General features: G+C 40.4%; 1 protein-coding gene across 1 annotated transcript; it reads left to right on the top strand.

Moving 5' to 3' along the window:
• The first annotated feature begins 6,246 nt into the window (after positions 1–6,246).
• On the top strand, positions 6,247–21,221 carry LOC124134700 (ras-related protein RABF1-like). The gene is made up of 6 exons (XM_046499721.2): positions 6,247–6,569; positions 11,448–11,623; positions 15,141–15,292; positions 18,165–18,290; positions 19,988–20,081; positions 21,011–21,221. Exons 2-6 carry the CDS (start codon positions 11,470–11,472, stop codon positions 21,136–21,138), a joined length of 654 nt encoding a protein of 217 aa, XP_046355677.1. The 5' UTR covers positions 6,247–6,569; positions 11,448–11,469; the 3' UTR covers positions 21,139–21,221.
• The last annotated feature ends 416 nt before the right edge of the window (positions 21,222–21,637 follow it).

Raw genomic sequence — 21,637 nt, 5'->3', positions numbered from 1 at the left:
CAATTTCGAGTTATTCTCAAATGAGGGTACGGTTCTTTTCAGGGCCATAACTTGAAAACCGTTCAATATTTTTTAACGAAACTTGGCATATGCATTACTCATCATTGTAACTGGCGCATTTGTTATTTTGATTTTTTTCCATATTTTATTTTGTACGTTTCTAAGGAAACAATTTCGGCATAGTCTTAAATAGCTCTTGGCTTCGTTTCCGAGCGATAACTCTCAAACTTATGAATATTTTTGCATGAAACTGTACGTGTGCTCTACTATTTTCTTTTCATATTTCTAAATTTTTAATTTTTAAAAATTTCTTGTGAATAATTTGGAAATTCTTAAGAGTCTTAATACTGTAATGCTGCTTCATTCATGCATTAATCAGAATCTGTACTAGTATGTTTTTTAGTATTAATCTTTTTAGGATTTCCAAACACATTTACAGTAACAACGTGAACTTATGTATGGGATGAGGCGTTGTCGTTTATTGAAATACCTTTCATTTAACCGTTGCTGTTTAAAAGTATTTCAGAATCGGACAAACAGTTTCAAACTACTCTTTGCAATGTGGCCGCTTTGATTGGAGCGCTGTATTTTATTATATGATTTTTGTTATAAAGTGATTACTCTCCTGCTTATGTCAAGTGGGACTCCTGACGCGGCGCATTTCGCTATGCAGGGGTGGGTGAGGAGGGGGGGGGGGGGGGGGGGGGGGGGGTGCGGGGGTGCCGTGTGTGGACTCGTAGTGTAAAAAACGTGACTATGCTTGTCGTAAGAGGGTACTAACGGGAACGGGTGGTCAGGCTCGCTGACTTGATTGATGCATGTCATTGAATCCCAATTGCGTGAATCGATGCTCATGACATCAATCACTGGACTGTCTGGTCCAGACTCGATTATTTACAGACCGCCGTCATATAGCTGGAATATTGATGAGTGCGGCGTTAAACAACAAACAAACAAACAAACAAACAAATTCGTTATATTCGGGAATAGCGGGGTATTCGGGGATTTAAAGAGCTGAACGTTCGTGTGCACGCTTCGACGTCCGGTACCGGTGGTGCACAACCCATTCCCCTCGCAAGATCCCATACCTACCTCCAGTTACACGTGTCACTCACAATACTCTTACAACGTTGAACAACGCCACCAGACTCTCCGTTGACGCACCAGAACCAGCCTCGATCTCAGGGCCTCGTGTCAGAGCAAGTGAACAATATAACAAATGTTATATTTGGGATAAAACTTTCTAAGTAAAGTACAGATTCTCGTACTTCAAATCCCGAACGGGACTCAACCCAAAAAAGTACGAGAATCTGTACTTTACTAAGAAAGTGTTATCCCTAATATAACCTTTGTTACATTTGATCCCTTTCCAAATGGCATTGTGTATTCACAGTTTTCGGCCATGGGAGTCGTGCAAATTTACACTTGTCAGAGGGTACTCAAAGTACGTGATCTAGACTACCAGTTGTCGGACTTTCATTTTGTGGAAGCCTCGGTGGCTGAGTTGGTTAGATCGCTGACTTTGTGTGCTGGCGATTGGTGCCTCACTCTGGCAGTGTGGTTTCGAATACCGGAAGAGACTCAACCCCCAAAAGTGCGAGAATCTGTACTTTACTAAGAAAGTGTTATCCCAAATATAACATTTGTTACATTTGACCACTTTCAACATGGCAGTGTGTATTCAAAGTGAACAATAGTATACCAACTATAACACTATCTGTTTATATTGAATACGTTAGGTTGAATGTTTAATGACAGGATCTAACACACTGGCTTTATCAACGATGGCTGTGAACCGCTATCACTACGCTGAATAACACTGCTCTTCAAGTGTCCACACAATAGTCGCCATGTGTATCCCGATGAAGAGGCAAGTCTCTGTATCGTTCAAATGGAATAATTATTTGAATTAACAACTTACTTCGACTTATAGTCTTAGGATTCGATCGCTGAAAAAAGTTCCCTTTCAAAACATGGACTCAAATAACATGAACAAATAAACTTGTCAGAGGGGTGCAGAAAGTACATGATCTAGACTACCAGTTGTCGGACTTTCTTTTTGTGGAAGCTTCGGTGGCAGAGTGGGTTAGATCGCTGACTTTGTGTGCTGACGATTAGGTGCCTTACTCTGGGAGTGGAGTGTGGATTCGAATTCTGGATGCGACTCAACCCACAAAAGTATTAGAATATGTACTTTACTAAGAAAGTGTTATCCCAAATATAACATTAATACCTTTGATTTCTTGAAATGCACACGTACGGTGCCTTCTTTTCCCAATTGAGAGAATTATAAACTGCCGGGCAAAAGAAAATTACCCTTGGAAATTTGATTTGACCCCAAAATTGCAAACGTTATTAAAACATCACTTGGCAGAACCACTGTAAACTTCAGGCCCAAAACACTACTACGATACCCGCATCAAATACTCACCATCGAATAACGATTTCTCGTTTGTTTCCTCTTCAGCAACCATCAAGCATGGGTGTATTCTTTCACTAAACATTATCCCTCCCACTGTGATTATCTCCATTCTATTACATGTTGTACAACACTGGGTTACTGCTGATATCCTGTTTTAGGTAAAACAGTATTATTATATACAATTTCGTAATTTCAATATTATCAAAATCGTTAAATAAATAGTTTATCGAAATCTTTTCCCATTAGCACAGAGTCAATTGTCATCGATAGCTTCGAGAATAGTGCGTGTCGCCTGAACTCAAGATCCTGTTCCGTGTTTGAACGTGTTTACTATTTATTACTACTTAATATGCGCAGTAAGACGAATGTCACGTATTTCTCTGTCGGTATGAAGGGTGAAACGCTGACGTCTGGACTCCAGGTAAAGTTTTATTTTTTTGTGATTAATTACTTGTGACTTCTTTCCAGGCATCTTCCCGAGACAAGGGAGTTAACTGGAAACTGGACTTTTATACAGTCAGGTGACTACTTTCCCTCGGGAAGATGCTTCCCAGGACCCTTGCTCGGTATCATCTTTATCTGTTGTTACTGGTAAACTGTCCCTCGTTAGAATGTTTTTATTTATTTATTCCTAAAAAAATTATTCCTGCCAGGTCCTTAAATAAGTGTGACATGTATGTTTGATAAAGGCTACAAAATCGAATTAGATTTGTTGCACGATAAGGATGTTAAACCAAGACAGGACCTCGGTTTCTATCTTCATTGACGATATGGCGGTGTTGATACAATAGCGATTTGACGTTTAAAAACATCTAACAAAACAAGAGGTGATTTGTGAACAGGGCGACGGAAAGGCGCATACATACATTGTCACGATATTATGAAAGGCCAACGTAACAATATCTTTATATCCACAGTTTATCCATCTTACCGAGGCAAGGGAGTTAACTGGCCGTAAAAGTCCAGTTTCGACCCTTGCCGAAATTGTCCGGAATTTCCTGGTTCGATCGTAGCACCACCAGTGGCTTTGACGAGTTGTGTCCCTTCTATGTCCCTCCTATTGATCAATCAAACTCCACCTATCATTTGTGTTTATATCAAATAAAATGGCAGCGCCCAGTGAAGACGATCTAATCGATAATTAAGATCTATATTGTAATAAAACGGATCTTATTTCGCGAAGTGCATCAAATAACTAGAACACCTTGATTAAAAACATGAACAAATTTGGAAAAATTTCTGTTGAACACATGCCTTGCAAATCTCGAATCGACCGAAATCTGCACAGTAGTTTACGAACCGGATGTTGATTTCGTTACGCGATTTTGACAGGACTATGCATAGACTCGTTGGTCAAGCAAAAATATAACTCCATAATTCCTGTCAAGTTCGGCAAGGGTGGAGACTGGAGACTGGACTTTTAATGTCAGTTATCTCCCTTGCCTCGGGATGATGCATTGTACCCATGAAGGCCGTAAAAGGCGACTACACTTGTAAGAGGCGACAAATGGGATCGGGTGCATGTCATCGTATCCCAATTGCGTAGATCGATGCTTATGATGTCAATCACTCGACTGTCTGGTCCAGTCTCGTCATATAGCTGGAATATTGATGAATGCAGCGTTAAAACAAACAAACAAACAAAATATCCACACTTATAACCTGCCGCCAAGATGTCGAATGTGTAGTTAACATAACGTCAACAATGATACGCCTTGACGTCAAAACCATTGTGACGTATCAAACATCAAATCAACAATGTTGTCTGTATTATGTAAATATAGAAACAAAATTGGTATAACACGGAAGCGAGTTTGGCATTTTATTATTTTCTACTTGTCGTTTACTGTCGTGTGTGAATAGGAAGACATCTACGCGATCCACAGCATAATCCAATTGAGTTATTAATTTAATGCCATAAAACAACCCACCCCCGTTTCACAAAGCTATCGTCAAGCAAAGGTTAGCGTTACTCCCATACTTTAACATGGACTTACGACTGTCGTTGAGTGACGATCGCCTTGTGGAACGTGGTCCTGCAGCACAAAGTTTACAATCACGTCACTATACCCTAAGACGTAATTTGTGACAATTTGTTGAGGTGAGGTGAGGTGAGGTGAAATTGGGTTTAACATCGCGTCCAAGATTATTGCATTTATATAGCGACCTGCATATACGTGTTTGTGGATGCTTGTACTAGTCGGGAATGATGCCGATGAATAGTGCTAGAACACTGAATACCCCACTCAGACTCAGTATACTGACTCCGAGCCGACCAGTCCTTGTTTTAGCCCCTTAATGCCGAGCGCCAGACAGGGTAACAACAAGTACCATCTTTTAACGCCTTTTGGTATGACGCGGCCGGGGATCGAGTCCCGGACCTTCCGCTCTCCGGGCGGACGCTCTACCACTAGACCAATCTGTTGAGAGACACACCGGCGAAACAATACCATGTGACGTCAGCCTAGCTACAGGGTTGCTCATCGGGTGTGCTTAAGCTTCTCTTGGTGATCTAATATCTCTACGCGCGATGTCGTTGAATAAGCCTATGGATATTGAGAGTTTTCAGTATTTGTTTGTGAAACCTGTTCCTGCAGTACATAGCCATGCGCTTTGGTATTAAACACTGTGTAATACAAGCTTATTGTTATTAAACGGGTGAGTAATAAACAGTTTTATTACCCATAAGGTTTGAAATAACCGAGTTAATAAAAACCAGTGTAATGTTTGCGTCATCCGGACGGCATCATTGACGTCAGTCGAATCTTATTGTGACGTAAGGTCGGAATGACATCACATGAGAAAGAACGTCATAGCTGAAGACTGGCGACGTCATCCGACAATTGTGGTTTATTACGACGGCGGTCGTGATCAGAGAAGCTCAAAAGCATAAAAAAATAATGGGCCATAAAGAAATTAATACACTTGCATGTGTTACGAAACTCGTATAAGAATCCATGTATATATACCCTCTCTCGCTCGGGAAATACAAGCTAGAATTCTGACACCCGTTTAGTAAAATCAGTATGACACACACGCTCTGTGTATTTTGTTGAGTCTGAAATCATTACTACACGTATTGGTTTTTAGTAACTCGCTCATATTTAATGATATGGATGAAAATAGTAGGTACCGGTAGTGGTAGTAACATTGCTCCCGGATTATTTCGTTTGTTTGTTTGTTTGTTTCTTGTTTAACGCCGCACTCAGCAATATTCCAGCTATATGACGGCGGTCTGTAAATAATCGAGTATGGACCAGACAATCCAGTGATTGATATCATGAGCATCGATCCACGCAATTGGGATCGATGACATGCATCAACCAAGTCAGCGAGCCTGACCACCCGATCCCGTTAGTCGCCTTTTACGACAAGCATAGTCACCTTTTACGGCAAGCATGGGCCCGGATTATTTCGAATGTTAATGAATAAAATGAAACAAATTAAAACAAAATAGGATACATAATCACACATAAATCACAAGGTAGATCTATACTTAAAACAAACACTCCACATAAGTTGACACAAAAATATCAAAATGAGACAAAAAATAATTTTATCTGATGATTTGGAAAGTTTTATTAACAATTCTACAAACTATATTTCAGGCATTATCAGCTAGTTTTTCTGACAATATTTATTTTAATCCACAATACCTGTGGTGAAAAATATAGTTCACAATATAATTAACAAAGAAATGATATGTGAAGTATAAGCTGTAAGACGTATTGGACAGTATAATATATAACGAGACGCCTTTTGCCCTTTAGTTGTGACCCACATCGTATCAAGAGCGTCGTGAATCAAGGGAAATAACTCTGATTTTCTCAACCAACTATATCAACACGGAAGAAAGTTTTGGACTTGGAAATACCCAGTTATTATCGGTGTTAATACAACACACGGAAGTTGCAGGTGATCCTTGCCGAACCATGTGTTGAACCGGAAACCAGTCGACTGTTGGTCACCGATGTTGTCACTTTGAAAATACGAACTTTAGTATCCGTTTTGTCAGTGAATGTCATGTTCTGTGTTCGTTAGTGATCGTCTCGAAATCAGCTGACGATTGGCAGCTGACAATATTAGTCAAGCTTCAACAAATACGCCAAGATGATCAACAATAATCCAACATCCCCATCAAACTCACGTAAGTACTCGATCTTGACGATGACAATTAACTGTTTCCTGTTTGGTTGATGCGATCAGTTTGTTGTAAGGCTAATAATAACACAGCTCTGTGTACGGCGAAATCTTGTTAATCCGGACTAAACCTGATACTGTTAATTTTTCGGATTTTTAACATGCTCCTTGATAAACAAAGCGTTAATGTTTCTCGTTAAAGTTCCAACAATAAAAGTAACTGCATTGTTTGACAAGGTGTCACTATATTTATGGTTAAAGGGCTACCTATATTTTACATTGTTGTTTAGGTAAATATAAGTTAACCTCTTACAACAAGCATAGTTGCCTCTTACGACAAGCATAGTCACCTCTTATAACAAGCATAGTTGCCTCTTACAACAAGCATAGTCACCTCTTACAACAAGCATAGTCCCCTCTTTCAACAAGCAAAGTCGCCTCTTACAACAAGCATAATCGCCTCTTACAACAAGCATAGTCGCCTCTTACAACAAGCATAGTTGCCTCTTACAACAAGCATATTTGCCTCTTACAACAAGCATAGTCGCCTCTTACAACAAGCATAGTTGCCTCTTACAACAAGCATAGTCGCTTCTTACAACAAGCATAGTTGCCTCTTACAACAAGCATAGTCGCCTCTTACAACAAGCATAGTCGCCTCTTACAACAAGCATAGTCGCCTCTCAATACAAGCATAGTTGCCTCTTACAACAAGCATAGTTGCCTCTTACAACAAGCATAGTCGCCTCTTACAACAAGCATAGTCGCCTCTTACAACAAGCATAGTTGCCTCTTACAACAAGCATAATCGCCTCTTACAACAAGCATAGTCGCCTCTTACAACAAGCATAGTTGTGTCTTACAACAAGCATATTTGCCTCTTACAACAAGCATATTTGCCTCTTACAACAAGCATAGTTGCCTCTTACAACAAGCATATTTGCCTCTTACAACAAGCATAGTCGCCTCTTACAACAAGCATAGTCGCTTCTTACAACAAGCATAGTTCCCTCTTACAACAAGCATAGTCGCCTCTTACAACAAGCATAGTCGCCTCTTACAACAAGCATAGTCGCCTCTCAATACAAGCATTGTTGCCTCTTACAACAAGCATAGTCGCCTCTTACAACAAGCATAGTCGCCTCTTACAACAAGCATAGTCGCCTCTTACAACAAGCATAGTCGCCTCTTACAACAAGCATAGTCGCCTCTTACAACAAGCATAGTCGCCTCTTACAACAAGCATATTTGCCTCTTACAACAAGCATAGTTGCCTCTTACAACAAGCATAGTTGCCTGTTATGACAAGCATAGTTGTCTCTTACAACAAGCATAGTCACCTCTTACAACAAGCATAGTTGCCTCTTACAACAAGCATATTTGCCTCTTACAACAAGCATAGTTGCCTCTTACAACAAGCATAGTTGCCTCTTACAACAAGCATAGTTGCCTGTTATGACAAGCGTGGATTGCTGAAGACCTATTCTAACCCAGATCTTCACAGGTCATATGCATCACAAGGGAGAAATGCCAGGTAGTTAGTTCATCTATGCATACACGCAATAAGGAAGTCCTGCTTTAGTACCACCCACATCATGATAAAATTGAATGAACATCCTTAGCACTTTGCATATGCTGTATATAAATCTTTTGCCTCACTGTGTATAGTCCTGTTTAGAAACATATTGTTGTCGTCTGACAAGCTGGCTATTTATTCATTGAGGAAAGTTTCAGTAAGGAAGAACAAAAATATTTAAATACAAAATGTTATCAAACAACTAAATATTCATACAAGCAGTTTGTAATAAAGCTTTGTTACATGATTTCCTCTAAACCCTTGTCGTAACGGAACATGTTTAACTGTGGTTATAATTCTGAATGATAATAATAATGATAATAATAATAATAATATTAATAATAATAATAATAATAATGGGAGGGCATGGTTTGATTAACATTGGTGCTCCCTCATGATAGAATTGTTTTGTGCACTTTTGCACACATTTATTTGTCTGATGATCCTCTTGTAAAGCATGTCAAGACTCATGATGAAAACAAGGTATTCCACAGTTTTCTAAAACGAGCCAAGCCGTAATCTCAATGTTGGTGTTGATTTTGTTGATGGTTCTGTACTGCTGGACGGTACAGAAATGAGTGTCAACCAAGTGAAGTGCCATGTCAAATCGGCCCAGACTCAGTTTTTCAGACAGAGAGGCTGTCTAAACGACTACTGCATCGAGTTTATGTGCAGTGTGTTGAGCAGTTCAGCAACCCTGCAGAGTCCTTCGCTTGGATGAAGTCGGCTGGCCTGAAAAGTGAAACAGAAGGCTTTCTGTTTGCTGCTCAGGACCAGTCACTTCTCACGCGAAACCGTCAATGTGTGATTTTGCTTCAAAATGTAAATATGAAATGTAGATGAATGAGACTGTCCAACACATTTTCAGTGGATGCCCTGATTTGGCACAAACACAGTATCTTAAGTGACATGATGGAGTGGCTCGATCATTTTATTACCGTCTTCACCATGCTTGTGGTTTTGACACAGAGGTCCATCCATGGTATGACACAGAATGTGTAGAGGGCGTCATGGAAAATGATAAGTACAAAATTCTTTGGAATAGGCCTGTATACAGCCTCAGACGTATCCAGGCCAACAAACCTGATCTTGTCCTTTTTGATAAATCCAATGACATCATTTATATCATTGAATTTTCTGTCCCTTTTGACACTAATTTTATTGACAAGATTAAGGAAAAACAAAGAAAATATGCGGACCTCGTTTTCGAAATGTCATGTTTGCATCCCAAGTACCAAGTTGTCCAACTCCCCATTGTTCTTGGTGCCTTAGGTTTGGTACCTCCCAATCTGTTGTCTGACATTGGGAGAGTACCCGGGTTTGCTACCAGGAATACATCCCGTCTGACAATCTGGGTAATGCAGAAGGCTGCAGTGTTGAGGAGTCTTCACATTCTCCGAAAAGTTCTCAGTGGGTTGGACTAGGCAGCGCTTCCTGGGAGAAGTCCCATTTGCTGCCTGGGCTGCGTGTAGAGGGGGCAATTTTTCATTTGTATGGCACATTTTCAGTAGTGAATATCATGCTTAAAGTGCATCATGACCCCAGTCAATGGGTCAGTGTGACAATCATTCTCAGCACCCTGGGGAGTATACTGCCTGTGAGGCAGCATGATTCATCAATAAACCAAGATGGAGGAGCCCAATGCCCCCACATGCTTAGTGTTTAGGAGTTTGAATGTGTATATTATACACTGTTTCTAGCTATATTTCAGAAAGTAACAGGGCGGTTACAGATGTTGATAGTGAATAATTTTGTCACGAGGTAAAAAAATTGAAACGTAAAATGCGTTGTACAGGATTTTTTAAATCATTTTAAGTTTTGATTTGAATCAGTAGGTGATAAAAAATGTAAATTCACAAGGTTTTGAGTCCTCATGCATATACGAGGAACAATATTTAAGGGAACCCCTCTCATTAATCAGCTGTAAAAATGAAATACTGTCTTTGTTGCATGAGACAGTTTCTGAACGCAGATAGCAAACTTGCTCCAACTTTGCACATTGCACATGGATAGCATGCCCTCCACAGTGACACATTTTTGGTAATGGCATGAGCCAATATACGTCACAACACATGGTTCATTGATCAGGTACAAAGAAAGAACATGACTCCCCAAGTGTTCATGACAGAAAATGAAAAATTGCTCACAATAGGCTCGACTGAATCTGGCCAGTCACAGACTTAAGTTTGCCGGACACTTTGGTGAATCTAAAAGTGTGGTATCCTGACTGATATCGGCGAATGGGTGGGTAGAGGAAAGCCTAGAAAGCCACTCCCTGGCAGGATTGATATGTTCTCAACATTGTGTTGAGAAATAGATTTATTTCTGCTCCAGAATTGGGGGACAATTTCATGGCTGCCACAGGAATCTGACTTTCGACGTCAATGCAACGAAACAGGTTGAAAACTGTGGTTGTGAAATCAGGACGTCCTTCCAGATGAATGCTTCTGACTGGCACAAAGATCCCTCAGACAACAGTAGGCACAGAAGTTTGGAAGTTGTCAACTCTGGCATAAGCGATGTGTTTTTGTGGAATAGAGGCTGTGTTTATGCTTTACAGATAGTAGAAGTGTTTGGAGAGGGTGCGGAGAGAGGTACTTTCCAGCAGCAGTCCAAGAGTATGTGGTGTGCGGTACTGTGGTGGCAGCACCATGCCCTCAGTTGGCATCTCCTACGACAACAGGGTGATCACACAAGGGAATATGATTGGTCAACGTTATGTGGACCAAATGTTATGTTCAGTGGTCATCCCATTTGACCAGCGAGTAGGTCAGAACTTTGAGTTCCAGGATGACAACGCACGTCCTCAGAGAACTCATGTTGCAGTTGACTGTCTGAGGCAGCAAGGTGTCACAACATTGACCTGGCCAGCCAAATCACCAGACATGTCACCCATTGAACATCTTTGGGATGTTCTGGGCAGACTTCTAGGTTCCCAGACTTTGGAACAACTTGGGCAGGCCTTACAAGAAGAATGTCGAAGGGTACAATGTGAGCAATCTGGTGACATGAACGTTATTGTATGGTGATGACGTTTACGTCTCCTGTCACAAGTATTAATTATGGCAGAAGTTGTAATTCATAAGATGTCATGTTGTTCTTGCAAAGATAATTTATTTGGGACTGATATTCTCCTACAACTTTGATATCCATGTGTCTTTGTACATTTACATATATACATTTATTTTATACAAATATGATACATTTATTTACAACCGCTGTCATATAGCTGGAATATTGCTTAGTGCGGCGTTTAACAACAAACAAACAAATATTTATTTACGTTGTCCTACTCTGTATTGCATGCAGAACGCTAGTGGAACCTCCGACCATGCAGGCAGCACATGAGAAGACGACCTCGCTCAGACGACATGTTCAGAAGGTGAAGGTCGTGACAGTGGGCGACATGGATGTGGGGAAAACATGTCTGACATTGAGGTTTATGAAGAACACGTTCAACGAAGAAAGCCGTGGCACTGTGGGTGGTAAGTACATGTCTATCTTATATCTGTCATTTGTACATTTCATCTTCACTGTTCCTCTTAAAACATGTCAGGCTAATATCCCTCCCTAAATTAATCGTACAACCACATGAGAAAACACATTAAGAACTGGTAGTGGGACGATATACCGATGCATCAGTGGATCGCGATTTTTTACTTCTCAATACAAGTATTGATCACAATCGTGAATTAAGTAAAAAGTATCGATTCTTGCCTTATAAATGCATTCTCTAATATATGAGACCCACCAGGAGATAAGGGACCTTATGGGTGAAAAATCACATTTTGACTTTTCGTTGTATTTTAAAACAACAGTATACAATTCACAAGCTTCAATTCATATTTATTAACTAGATACAGCAACATTTGCACTCATTTTCTGACTTATAACTGTTTTGATAGAATTGAATTTGTCATGAATTAAAAGTACACCTCTATGTCGAAGGGTTTTGAAATATTCTTTTTATCACATTATGAACTAAAGAAGAAAAATAAGGTATTTTTGTACAGACCGCACACATGGCAATCTTCAATAGAGTAAGTTGGCGTAAAACATCTTTATGATGTCACAGCACAGTTGTATCCCAGCAGCTTTAAGGTCACTTTTCTCCTGGTCGGTCACATGTTACCCAAACACTAATTACGAGTGAAAACGTAAATATTTTCATCCATTGCCCCATACTTGAAACTGCCAACTGTGAATCGTTAGTGTGCCGGGTATTTGGCCATCCTGTCTATGAAAAAGATGGCTTACGCACCATAGATAACAGCACATGCGAGTACCGTGATCGTAAGCAAGGTATCGTGATACATATCAGATCACACAGTTGGTGTATCGTCCCAGCCCTATCAATAACCTATGCTCTGCTCTGACAAAGTTTGGTTGTTTTGTTTGTAGTTTATTCCACATTCAGCAGTATTCCAGTTGCATGATGGTGGTCTGTAAATAATCAGTGGTCCTGGGAATGAGGCAGTTCTTATTCTCTATTATATAAACAACAAGTCAAAAAGATAATGTCTGAAATTTAATAAGGCAAAAACAGAAACACAAAACCTTTACACCAGTGAATATATCCCCCAAAGTACATCTTTTTCACATTCCCCAAAAGTGTGAATAATTACTTTCTATCATAAAATGGCATTAACTTCCCGATAATGGAAGTTCTTAATCTAATGTTATCAAAGACTAGAGTCCTATGGACGTCTTCATCCTACAACGATAATATGTCAACTGATGATGTTAGTTGTTTTAACATAGTCTGTCAGATACAGAGCATGATTAGCACGAGATTTACAAAAAAACATGTTGAAGTTGTATAGCAATGGATGTGTTTGGACGAGCTGTCCCAAGTTAAGTGATGGGTGTGTTTGGGCGAGCTGTCCCAAGTTAAGTGATGGGTGTGTTGGGACGAGCTGTCCCAAATTAAGTGATGGATGTGTTTGGGCGGGCTGTCCCAAGTTAAGTGATGGGTGTGTTTGGACGAGCTTTCCTAAGTTAAGTGATGGGTGTGTTTGGACTAACTGTCCTAAGTTAAGTAATGGGTGTGTTTGGACGAGCTGTCCCAACTTAAGTGATGGGTGTGTTTGGACGAGCTGTCCCAACTTAAGTGATGGGTGTGTTTGGACGAGCTGTCCTAAGACAAACCACAAACAACTGTTTCCTTCTGTTCAGATCCTATTCCACAAAGCGATCTTAGCGCTAAGGTAATCATAACTCATATCCATCAACACATACTTACAACAGTTGTAGCGCTACAATTGCTGTGTTGAATGGGGCCCTGGTCTGAACAACCAGACAAATCAGTGGTTGATATTATGAGCAACATCACACAAGGTAAAGATGACTTGCTACACAAATATGACCAAACACAGGAACTGATGGTTACAATGCTCTGCAACTACAAGTAACGCTGACTTGCCAAAGATTGGCGGCAGTCAAGTTTCAAATTTAGAAGTTTGACATTTTTGTACATCAGAAAGTGGGTTTGCATCACGTCTTCTCCTTTCCTACTGCTATTGTGACTGGAAAGATGATTCTTTTCACAATAAATGTTTGAAGACAGCTGTGTCGGAGAAGAAAGCCCTTGAACACAATTGAAAGATGTGCCCATAAAATGCCAATATTGTGTAAAATATCTCAATTCTGTCCATGTTGATATATGTTGTGGAATCAACTTCAGTGTACTTGTGATGTGATGTTGTGCACAGGTCACAGGTCACAGGTCACAAATCAGGTGAAATAAAGCAATGTTGTTCGTGGACCGTAGTTGGATGTATGACCGTGTTTGGCAGCTTGACTCCTGAGAGTTTCTAGGCCTTCGATCCTGCTCATCACTGAAGCACATGTAGCACATGTGGTGTCTTCTTAGGCATGTGACTTTGTTGGAAATATTCCTATGTTCACCCAGCTGTGAATGGGTACCAGGTAGGATGAGATGGTAATGTGACTGTTAACCTTCTGGCACCTTGTATACCCCCCAGAGAGCTGTGCTGTTTATATTGATCCATGGACCAGGGTAATGATGTAATGAGCATTCCTAGGGTGTGGATTTGCTGCTTTATACACATTATACAATTACAAGGAGTACTGAGTTCATGAGGTGAGGTGAAATGGGGTTTAACGTCGCGTCCAAGATTATTGCACTTACAGAGCGACATGCATGCACGTGTGTGTGTGTGGCTACTTGTACTAGTCCGGACTGATGACGATTTTATAGTGCAAGCCCACTGAGATACCATGCCACAGTTTAACATGAATACCCCACTCAGACACGATATACTGACTCCAAGCCGACCAGTCCTTGTTTTAGCCCCTTAATGCTGAGTGCCAGGCAGGGTAACAAGAAGTACATGAGGTGAGGTGAGGTGAGGTGAGGTGAGGTGGAAGTACAATCTTCCGCTCCCCGGGCATATGCTCTACCACTAGACCACGGGGGTGGTTGTGTTCAAGAGAGAATTACAGATGGCTCTAGTTATGACTGCAGATCCCATCACATTCTTCACTCTGAGTCATCCTATGGTGTCCAGCACCCTGCTGTTATTGATTAGTCCAATAATTTGGTGGTTCCAAAGGTGTGATTGCTGACAGCATGTCATTACACCCCAAAAATATTGCTGTCGACGCAGCAAACAACTCGCTCCTTCCCTCCCTCCCTCCCTCACTCACTCACTCACTCCCTCCCTCCCTCACTCACTCACTCACTCACTCACTCACTCACTCACTCACTCACTCACTCACTCACTCACTCACTCACTCACTCACTCACTCACTCACTCACTCACTCACTCACTCACTCACTCACCCACCCACCCACTCACTCATGAAAACAATCATGTATTTGTCAAGATGAATTTGGAAGACACCAAATTAAAGAGATTTGGAATGTTTCAAAGTAGTAGATTTCACTGAGAATTGTCCAATCAAATCAATGGAAAGTTTTAATACTGATCCTCATTGTGAGAAAAGCTGACTTAAGATACATGTTATCCTATTTTCCAGCAAGTTTCCTAGCCAAGGCGGTGGACATCCCAGACAAGACTGTCATATTTCAGGTGTGGGACACAGCAGGGCAGGAGAGATTCCGCAGCCTCATCCCCATGTATCTCCGGGACGCCAAGGCAGCCATTGTTGTGTATGATGTCACAGACCTGGTAAGTAATGCGTCAAGCATATTATCCCCTGTCATGAAGTGGGACGGGGATATAACTTTGGGCCCCAATGGTCCGTCCATCCATCCATCCTTAATTATTTCTGTCCAATTTCAGTGGAGAACTTTTTTCAGAAGGATGAAGTTTTGTAATGTTGAGATAAGTTTGTTGATTGAGTGCTAAAACCAGGTTGTAAAATTTACTTTTGAGATAGTTATGTCCCTTGTTTGATATTTTCGACATCATGCACAGGACCTTCAGTGGAGAACATTTTCTCTTGGAAACCACTGAGGATACAAAGATGACTCTTTGCAGTCAGATGTATAGGTAGATCAAGATGGACACGCAGCTTTGAGAATTAGGGCTCAGTCACACATTGTGGATTTTTGCTACTGTCCTTGATAGGACTATTCCTGATTAAAATTTGTCAAAAGTCTGATCAAGATCCTGTGATTTGTGGCGGGAAATTAACAAACAATAACATATTGTTCAGGAATCGTCCCAATTCACCCGTTTCCAGCCGAATTGGTCCTGATTCACCCATTCTCAATTCGATTCTGATTCGATTTGTATCTTCCGCATAGTAGAAAATGACAGAATCTGTCCCGACAGCATCCCGATTCTCCCAAATGCGATCCGAGAGAGATCAGACAGTGACCGGACAGTGAACCGACAAAGACGGTTCGCATTCGGCAAGATCTGGAAAGAATCTGGACTCACACAGGACACTGTAACGATTTTGATCCGATAGAGCAGAATCTGTCACGACATAGTCACGATTGTAATCTGACAAAATCGGCTGAGTTTCCCGAATCCGAAAGGGGCACACCATACTGTTGGGAGTGCTTGGCTGACCTCTCTGGACCTTTCCCGATCTGTGCGACTTTGTTACGAACGTATACGACTGCATTAAGACAATGATAGACATTCCAGACCATTGAGGATAGTAATCCCACTTTTTCACGTTTCGTGTCGTAGTGCTGTCTGATCTCAAACGGGAGCCATAATCGGGGCTGTGTGAACCTGGCCTTAATACTTTACAGAGTTATGGCTCTCGTTTGATCTTTGGGAGTTAGTGCACAGTAATGCCTGGAAACCACAATACAGTCAAGTCTTGGTAATCTGACACTCGTTAATCCGACAATCAGCTTTATCCGACACTAATGATGGGAACCGATTCAATCAGTGCTATTTAGACCTGTTAATCCAACAGTCTCCCAGTCCGACTCCGACACACCTAATTTGCAGCGAATTACCGAAATCACTCATTTATCAGTCTCGTTAATCCGACACAGTAATCAGCGTATTCCGTGACCATCTGCCCGCGAGTATACAGCCCGTGTTTTGATGCGAGACAAATCAGCTGGTAGCTGCATATTACAACGGCTGCAGAGATAAACTTGCTTAACAATAAACAATTAATGCTTTAAATAAAGAAAACAGGATAAATCACATGCCTAGATTACCTCAATCTTATGAAAATCAGATACAAGTTCTTGCTATCGACGAGGACATCCCATTATAGGTCACGTCAGAACAACCTTTCGCGAACTTTGACCTACCTATGAATTGACCAACAGGAAGTCAACGTTAGCCACTTAGAAAGCAGCTTTCGCTTTGGGTCCCAGTTTCAAAGTTGCGACTTCCATTCCAGACCATGCTTTTGGAAGTATTTTGAATAAGTCATACAGTCCATAACAGTTGTTTTGTGTTTAGAGGTTGCATGATTAGAAAACATATTCCGCCAACAATGTAACATAACAATATGAATATTTATTTTATATTGTTTATTACTTGTTTGAATTCTTATCTATTGGGTAGTTGTCCGATTTTCAATCACGAACGTTGATAGTACTTAATTTTGTTTATCCGACATACTCGTTAATCCGACATAATCATATGCAACCATCGATGACGGATTAACGGGACTTGACTGTAGATGACATTTATAGGAATACATCTCAATGTGATGAATATGTTATCAATTTAGAAAACTGCCATAGAGAATAAACAGTTAACAGAGGCACTTGTATAATTTTCTTTTGTATTTGCTCTAATAAGGATAAAGTTCCCTTCAAGAGCAAAACTCAAAAACTGTTCGCTACATCTCTGTGAATCTTTGCATACTCTTCAAATGCTGAACTGGTGCCTTTCAATATTGAAATTGTGCATAGGGTTTGTTTTAGGTGCCAAACCTTTACCTTTTTTTGAAACCTTGCAAATTTAACGGACTAGGCTAGTTATGACTCTTGCCCATTGTTTTCACAGAAATAAAAAGATATTTTATAAGCGAACAAGGATAACAGGGAATATAGAGGACTACTTGTTTATGATGTCTTTGCTTGAATACGCAGCTTGCAGTGGCTTGAAACAATACTGACTCACTCAAGCACCTGTAAACTACACTCTTCCGGCACATGATCAACGAGTCTGTGCAAATCTTATGAAAGGCTACACAGCAGTATGGTTGTGTTGTCACATGTTCACTAAAAGTGCATTGTTTTTTTGCCACACACTCAAACTGGTGATTCTTTCTGGACCTGTAAACATCAATGTATTTGTGTTTATTTGTGATTTGTTTACTAATGTATGTGATAACCCACAATAGGGTTGGGCCCCAAACAATGCATTATCAAACTGAAAAGTCATTTGACATGTGTGATGATGATGTTTTAATTTCACCTGATTCGATACTAGCATCACATATCATCACAAATTGTGTTGTGTTTGGTTATATTTGCGTGATATTCGACTGGGGTTCTGAAAGGTGAGTGAGCACAAATCAGGAATGAGATATGAGATGGAAAGGTTATCTGATATTAGAAGAGTCTTCTGTAGTGGTGAGGGTACAGATTGGATCAACTTATATTTGCAGGAATCATTCAAGAACATCAAAGGTCACTGGTTGCAAATGCTTCACAAACACGGCCCCACTGACATTCGAGTAGCCATTGTAGGCAACAAGATAGACAAAGAGACAGAGAAAGTTGTTCCCACAAGGGTAAGTGTAGGTGGAGAAAGTTGTGTCCACAAGGGTGAGTGTAGGTGGAGAAAGTTGTGTCCACAAGGGTGAGTGTGGGTGGATAAAGCTGTGTTCACAAGGGTGAGTGTAGGTGGAAAAAGTTGTTCCCACAAGGGTAAGTGTAGGTGGAGAAAGTTGTGTCCACAAGGGTGAGTGTAGGTGGAGAAAGTTGTGTTCACAAGGGTGAGTGTAGGTGGAGAAAGTTGGGTTCACAAGGGTAAGTGTGGGTGGAGAAAGTTGTGTCCACAAGGGTGAGTGTAGGTGGAGAAAGTTGTGTCCACAAGGGTGAGTGTAGGTGGAGAAAGTTGTGTTCACAAGGGTGAGTGTAGGTGGAGAAAGTTGTGTTCACAAGGGTGAGTGTAGGTGGAGAAAGTTATGTTCACAAGGGTGAGTGTAGGTGGAGAAAGTTGTGTCCACAAGGGTGAGTGTAGGTGGAGAAAGTTGTGTTCACAAGGGTAAGTGTAGGTGGAGAAAGTTGTGTTCACAAGGGTAAGTGTAGGTGGAGAAAGTTGTGTCCACAAGGGTGAGTGCAGGTGGAGAAAGTTGTGTCCACAAGGGTGAGTGTAGGTGGAGAAAGTTGTGTTCACAAGGTTGAGTGTAGGTGGAGAAAGCTGTGTTCACAAGGTTGAGTGTAGGTGGAGAAAGCTGTGTTCACAAGGGTGAGTGTAGGTGGAGAAAGCTGTGTTCACAAGGGTGAGTGTAGGTGGAGAAAGTTGTGTCCACAAGGGTGAGTGTAGGTGGAGAAAGTTGTGTTCACAAGGGTGAGTGTAGGTGGAGAAAGTTGTGTCCACAAGGGTGAGTGTGGGTGGAGAAAGTTGTGTTCACAAGGGTGAGTGTAGGTGGAGAAAGCTGTGTTCACAAGGGTGAGTGTAGGTGGAGAAAGTTGTGTTCACAAGGGTGAGTGTGGGTGGATAAAGTTGTGTTCACAAGGATGAGTGTAGGTGGAGAAAGCTGTGTTCACAAGGGTGAGTGTAGGTGGAGAAAGTTGTGTTCACAAGGGTGAGTGTAGGTGGAGAAAGTTGTGTCCACAAGGGTGAGTGTAGGTGGAGAAAGTTGTGTTCACAAGGGTGAGTGTAGGTGGAGAAAGTTGTGTCTACAATTGTGGGTGTGGTTGTGGATTGTGGGTGTTGAGAAAGTTGTGGATTCAAACTCAGAGGATCTTGGTTCAGCCAAGGGAAACAACTCTGATGATTGAGTTTGTATTGAGCTGGCCAATGGACCAGACATGTAACCATTGTTTAATTAGTATTGTCGTCAATAAGCCACAGGTCATCCTAAATAGATTCTTAGGCTAAAAAAGATAAAAGAATTTGTTCTCGGGTCTTGTTTTTTTAAAATATGGTGCTGCTGGGCGGTGTCTTCTGATGTTGTTGTTGTTGTTGTTGTTGTTCAAACTAGTACGTAACCAAATAAATAGCAATCAACCTGGGAAAGCGCCAACCTTCCGTGCCTACATAAATGTATTCCTTGATGAGTTAATTACTAGAATGTGACTACCAGTATGTGACTACCTTTGGACTTGGAATATTTAAGGATTTTTATATTTATATTTTTAAATGAAAATAAAAACGAAATATGTGGCAAACTTTCTGATGATACGGGCGTTGCCTTGAGAACCAGGATTATTATTTTTTTCAGCCTTATGTTTCTATTTATGATCATACTGACTGTTACAGGAAGCCCAGAAATTCGCGGAGGATCACAGATTTCTGTTTCTGGAAACATCAGCTCTGACAGGAGAAAATGTAGAAAAACTCTTTTATGATGTTGGTAAGTGCAGCCATGTATGACAGTAGAGGTGAAACAATACAGCAAGGTCATGATACGATACGTATCACAATACATAGGTAACATTACGATACATATAGTGATACACATATTTACATCAAATTGCGTGTAAACTTCTTGATTATAAATATTTCGGAGCATGTTCTAAAGGAAAAGCTTGCTGTAGACACATGTTCATAGCCGCAAAATACTGCTTTGTGAAAATGTCCAGTACAGTACCATCAGTTGTGGTGAATGCATGAAACTGCTTATTTTACGCTCAAAGGATTGCACTAACTCGTATAACTACACTTGGGACCTTGACAGTCTTGGTCACTTGACCTGACCTATCACATTTATATATGCCTTATTTGGAATTTCCATCTTTTTGATTTAATGGAAATTAGATCCCATGTCACAGGCCTCAAAGTTGCGACTAAAATGGTCGCCAATGCAAACTAAATTTCAATTTGTCTACTGTCAAAAATTCAAATGACTACCTTGAAAAATATCTTGTGGCGACTAAATTCTATTGCTTTACATATGTAGACACAAAAATAAACGTGTCTGCTGCTAATTGTACTCACAAATAATTCCTCCTTAAGTCAACAATATTTAAATTAGTATTTTATTTTAGTTGATAGTGTATTGTATAAGCAAGGATATACCTATATAATCTTGTAACATAAATTGCATCATTGTTTAAATCACATAAAACAAGGGGGAGAAGTTGCCTTAAAGAAAGTAAATCGTATTAAAATTTCTAAGCCCATAGTGTTGGAGTTGTCATTTGCTGATCACTTTGGGCTACTCACAGTAATTGCAGGAAGCATTGTTGCATCCTAGGTTGGGGGCACGTTAATTGTATGATTTACAGTATTTACAGAGTGCACCAAGAACAATTTCATGCCTTGCCCTGCTGTGTGTTTCAGCCCATCTTCTGGGAGATACGCTGGATGAGGAGGATACTAAACAAGACAGTGAAGAAATGAGTGTCCAGCTCTCTGATGAAGTTCCTCCTCTTGTGGGGAAAAGGAAGAAGTGTTGTACTCACTTGTGATACTGGCTCAAGTCATCTTATTTGCAGAGCACACCTTTGGGGTACCGTATTCGACATAATAAGTGCCCAGGGCGCTCTCACAATTAGAAGCAGCTGGAAAAGAAATAAATTAAATTTAAAAACATTTATTTTTATTATGTCTCCCCTAGTAATATAGACCCTCTTACAATATAAAATGTAATATCTACATCACTCTCACTGATTCAAGAAGCCAGGTGCACTTTTTACCCCACGGCACAATGACTTTCAAATGAATGAATGAATGAATGAATGAATGAATGAATGAATGAATGAATGAATGAATGAATGAATGAATGAATGAATGAATGAATGAATGAATGAATGAATGAATGAATGAATGAATGAATGAATGAATGAATGAATGAATGAATAAATAAATAAATAAACATAGGTATTTTTAAAAAAACAATTTGACCGACCTTGTGTGACAAAGCTGAATAAATCCATAAAAAAATCCACATAAAATTAAAAAGTGTGG

The sequence above is a fragment of the Haliotis rufescens genome, unplaced genomic scaffold, assembly GCF_023055435.1.
Source record: "Haliotis rufescens isolate VD_foot unplaced genomic scaffold, xgHalRufe1.0.p SCAF_4, whole genome shotgun sequence".
NCBI lineage: Eukaryota > Metazoa > Mollusca > Gastropoda > Lepetellida > Haliotidae > Haliotis > Haliotis rufescens.
The sequence above is the reverse complement of the archived record's forward strand: the minus strand, read 5'-3'. Positions and strand labels throughout refer to the sequence as shown.

What these genes read in the sequence shown, in the direction of transcription:
- LOC124134700 (XM_046499721.2), top strand. Translation starts at nt 11,470, where the DNA reads ATGCAGGCAGCACATGAGAAGACGACCTCGCTCAGACGACATGTTCAG. An exon ending in AAGCCGTGGCACTGTGGGTG is followed by an intron (nt 11,624 to 15,140) that starts GTAAGTACATGT and finishes CCTATTTTCCAG; the next exon opens with CAAGTTTCCTAGCCAAGGCG. An exon ending in AGAAAGTTGTTCCCACAAGG is followed by an intron (nt 18,291 to 19,987) that starts GTAAGTGTAGGT and finishes TGACTGTTACAG; the next exon opens with GAAGCCCAGAAATTCGCGGA.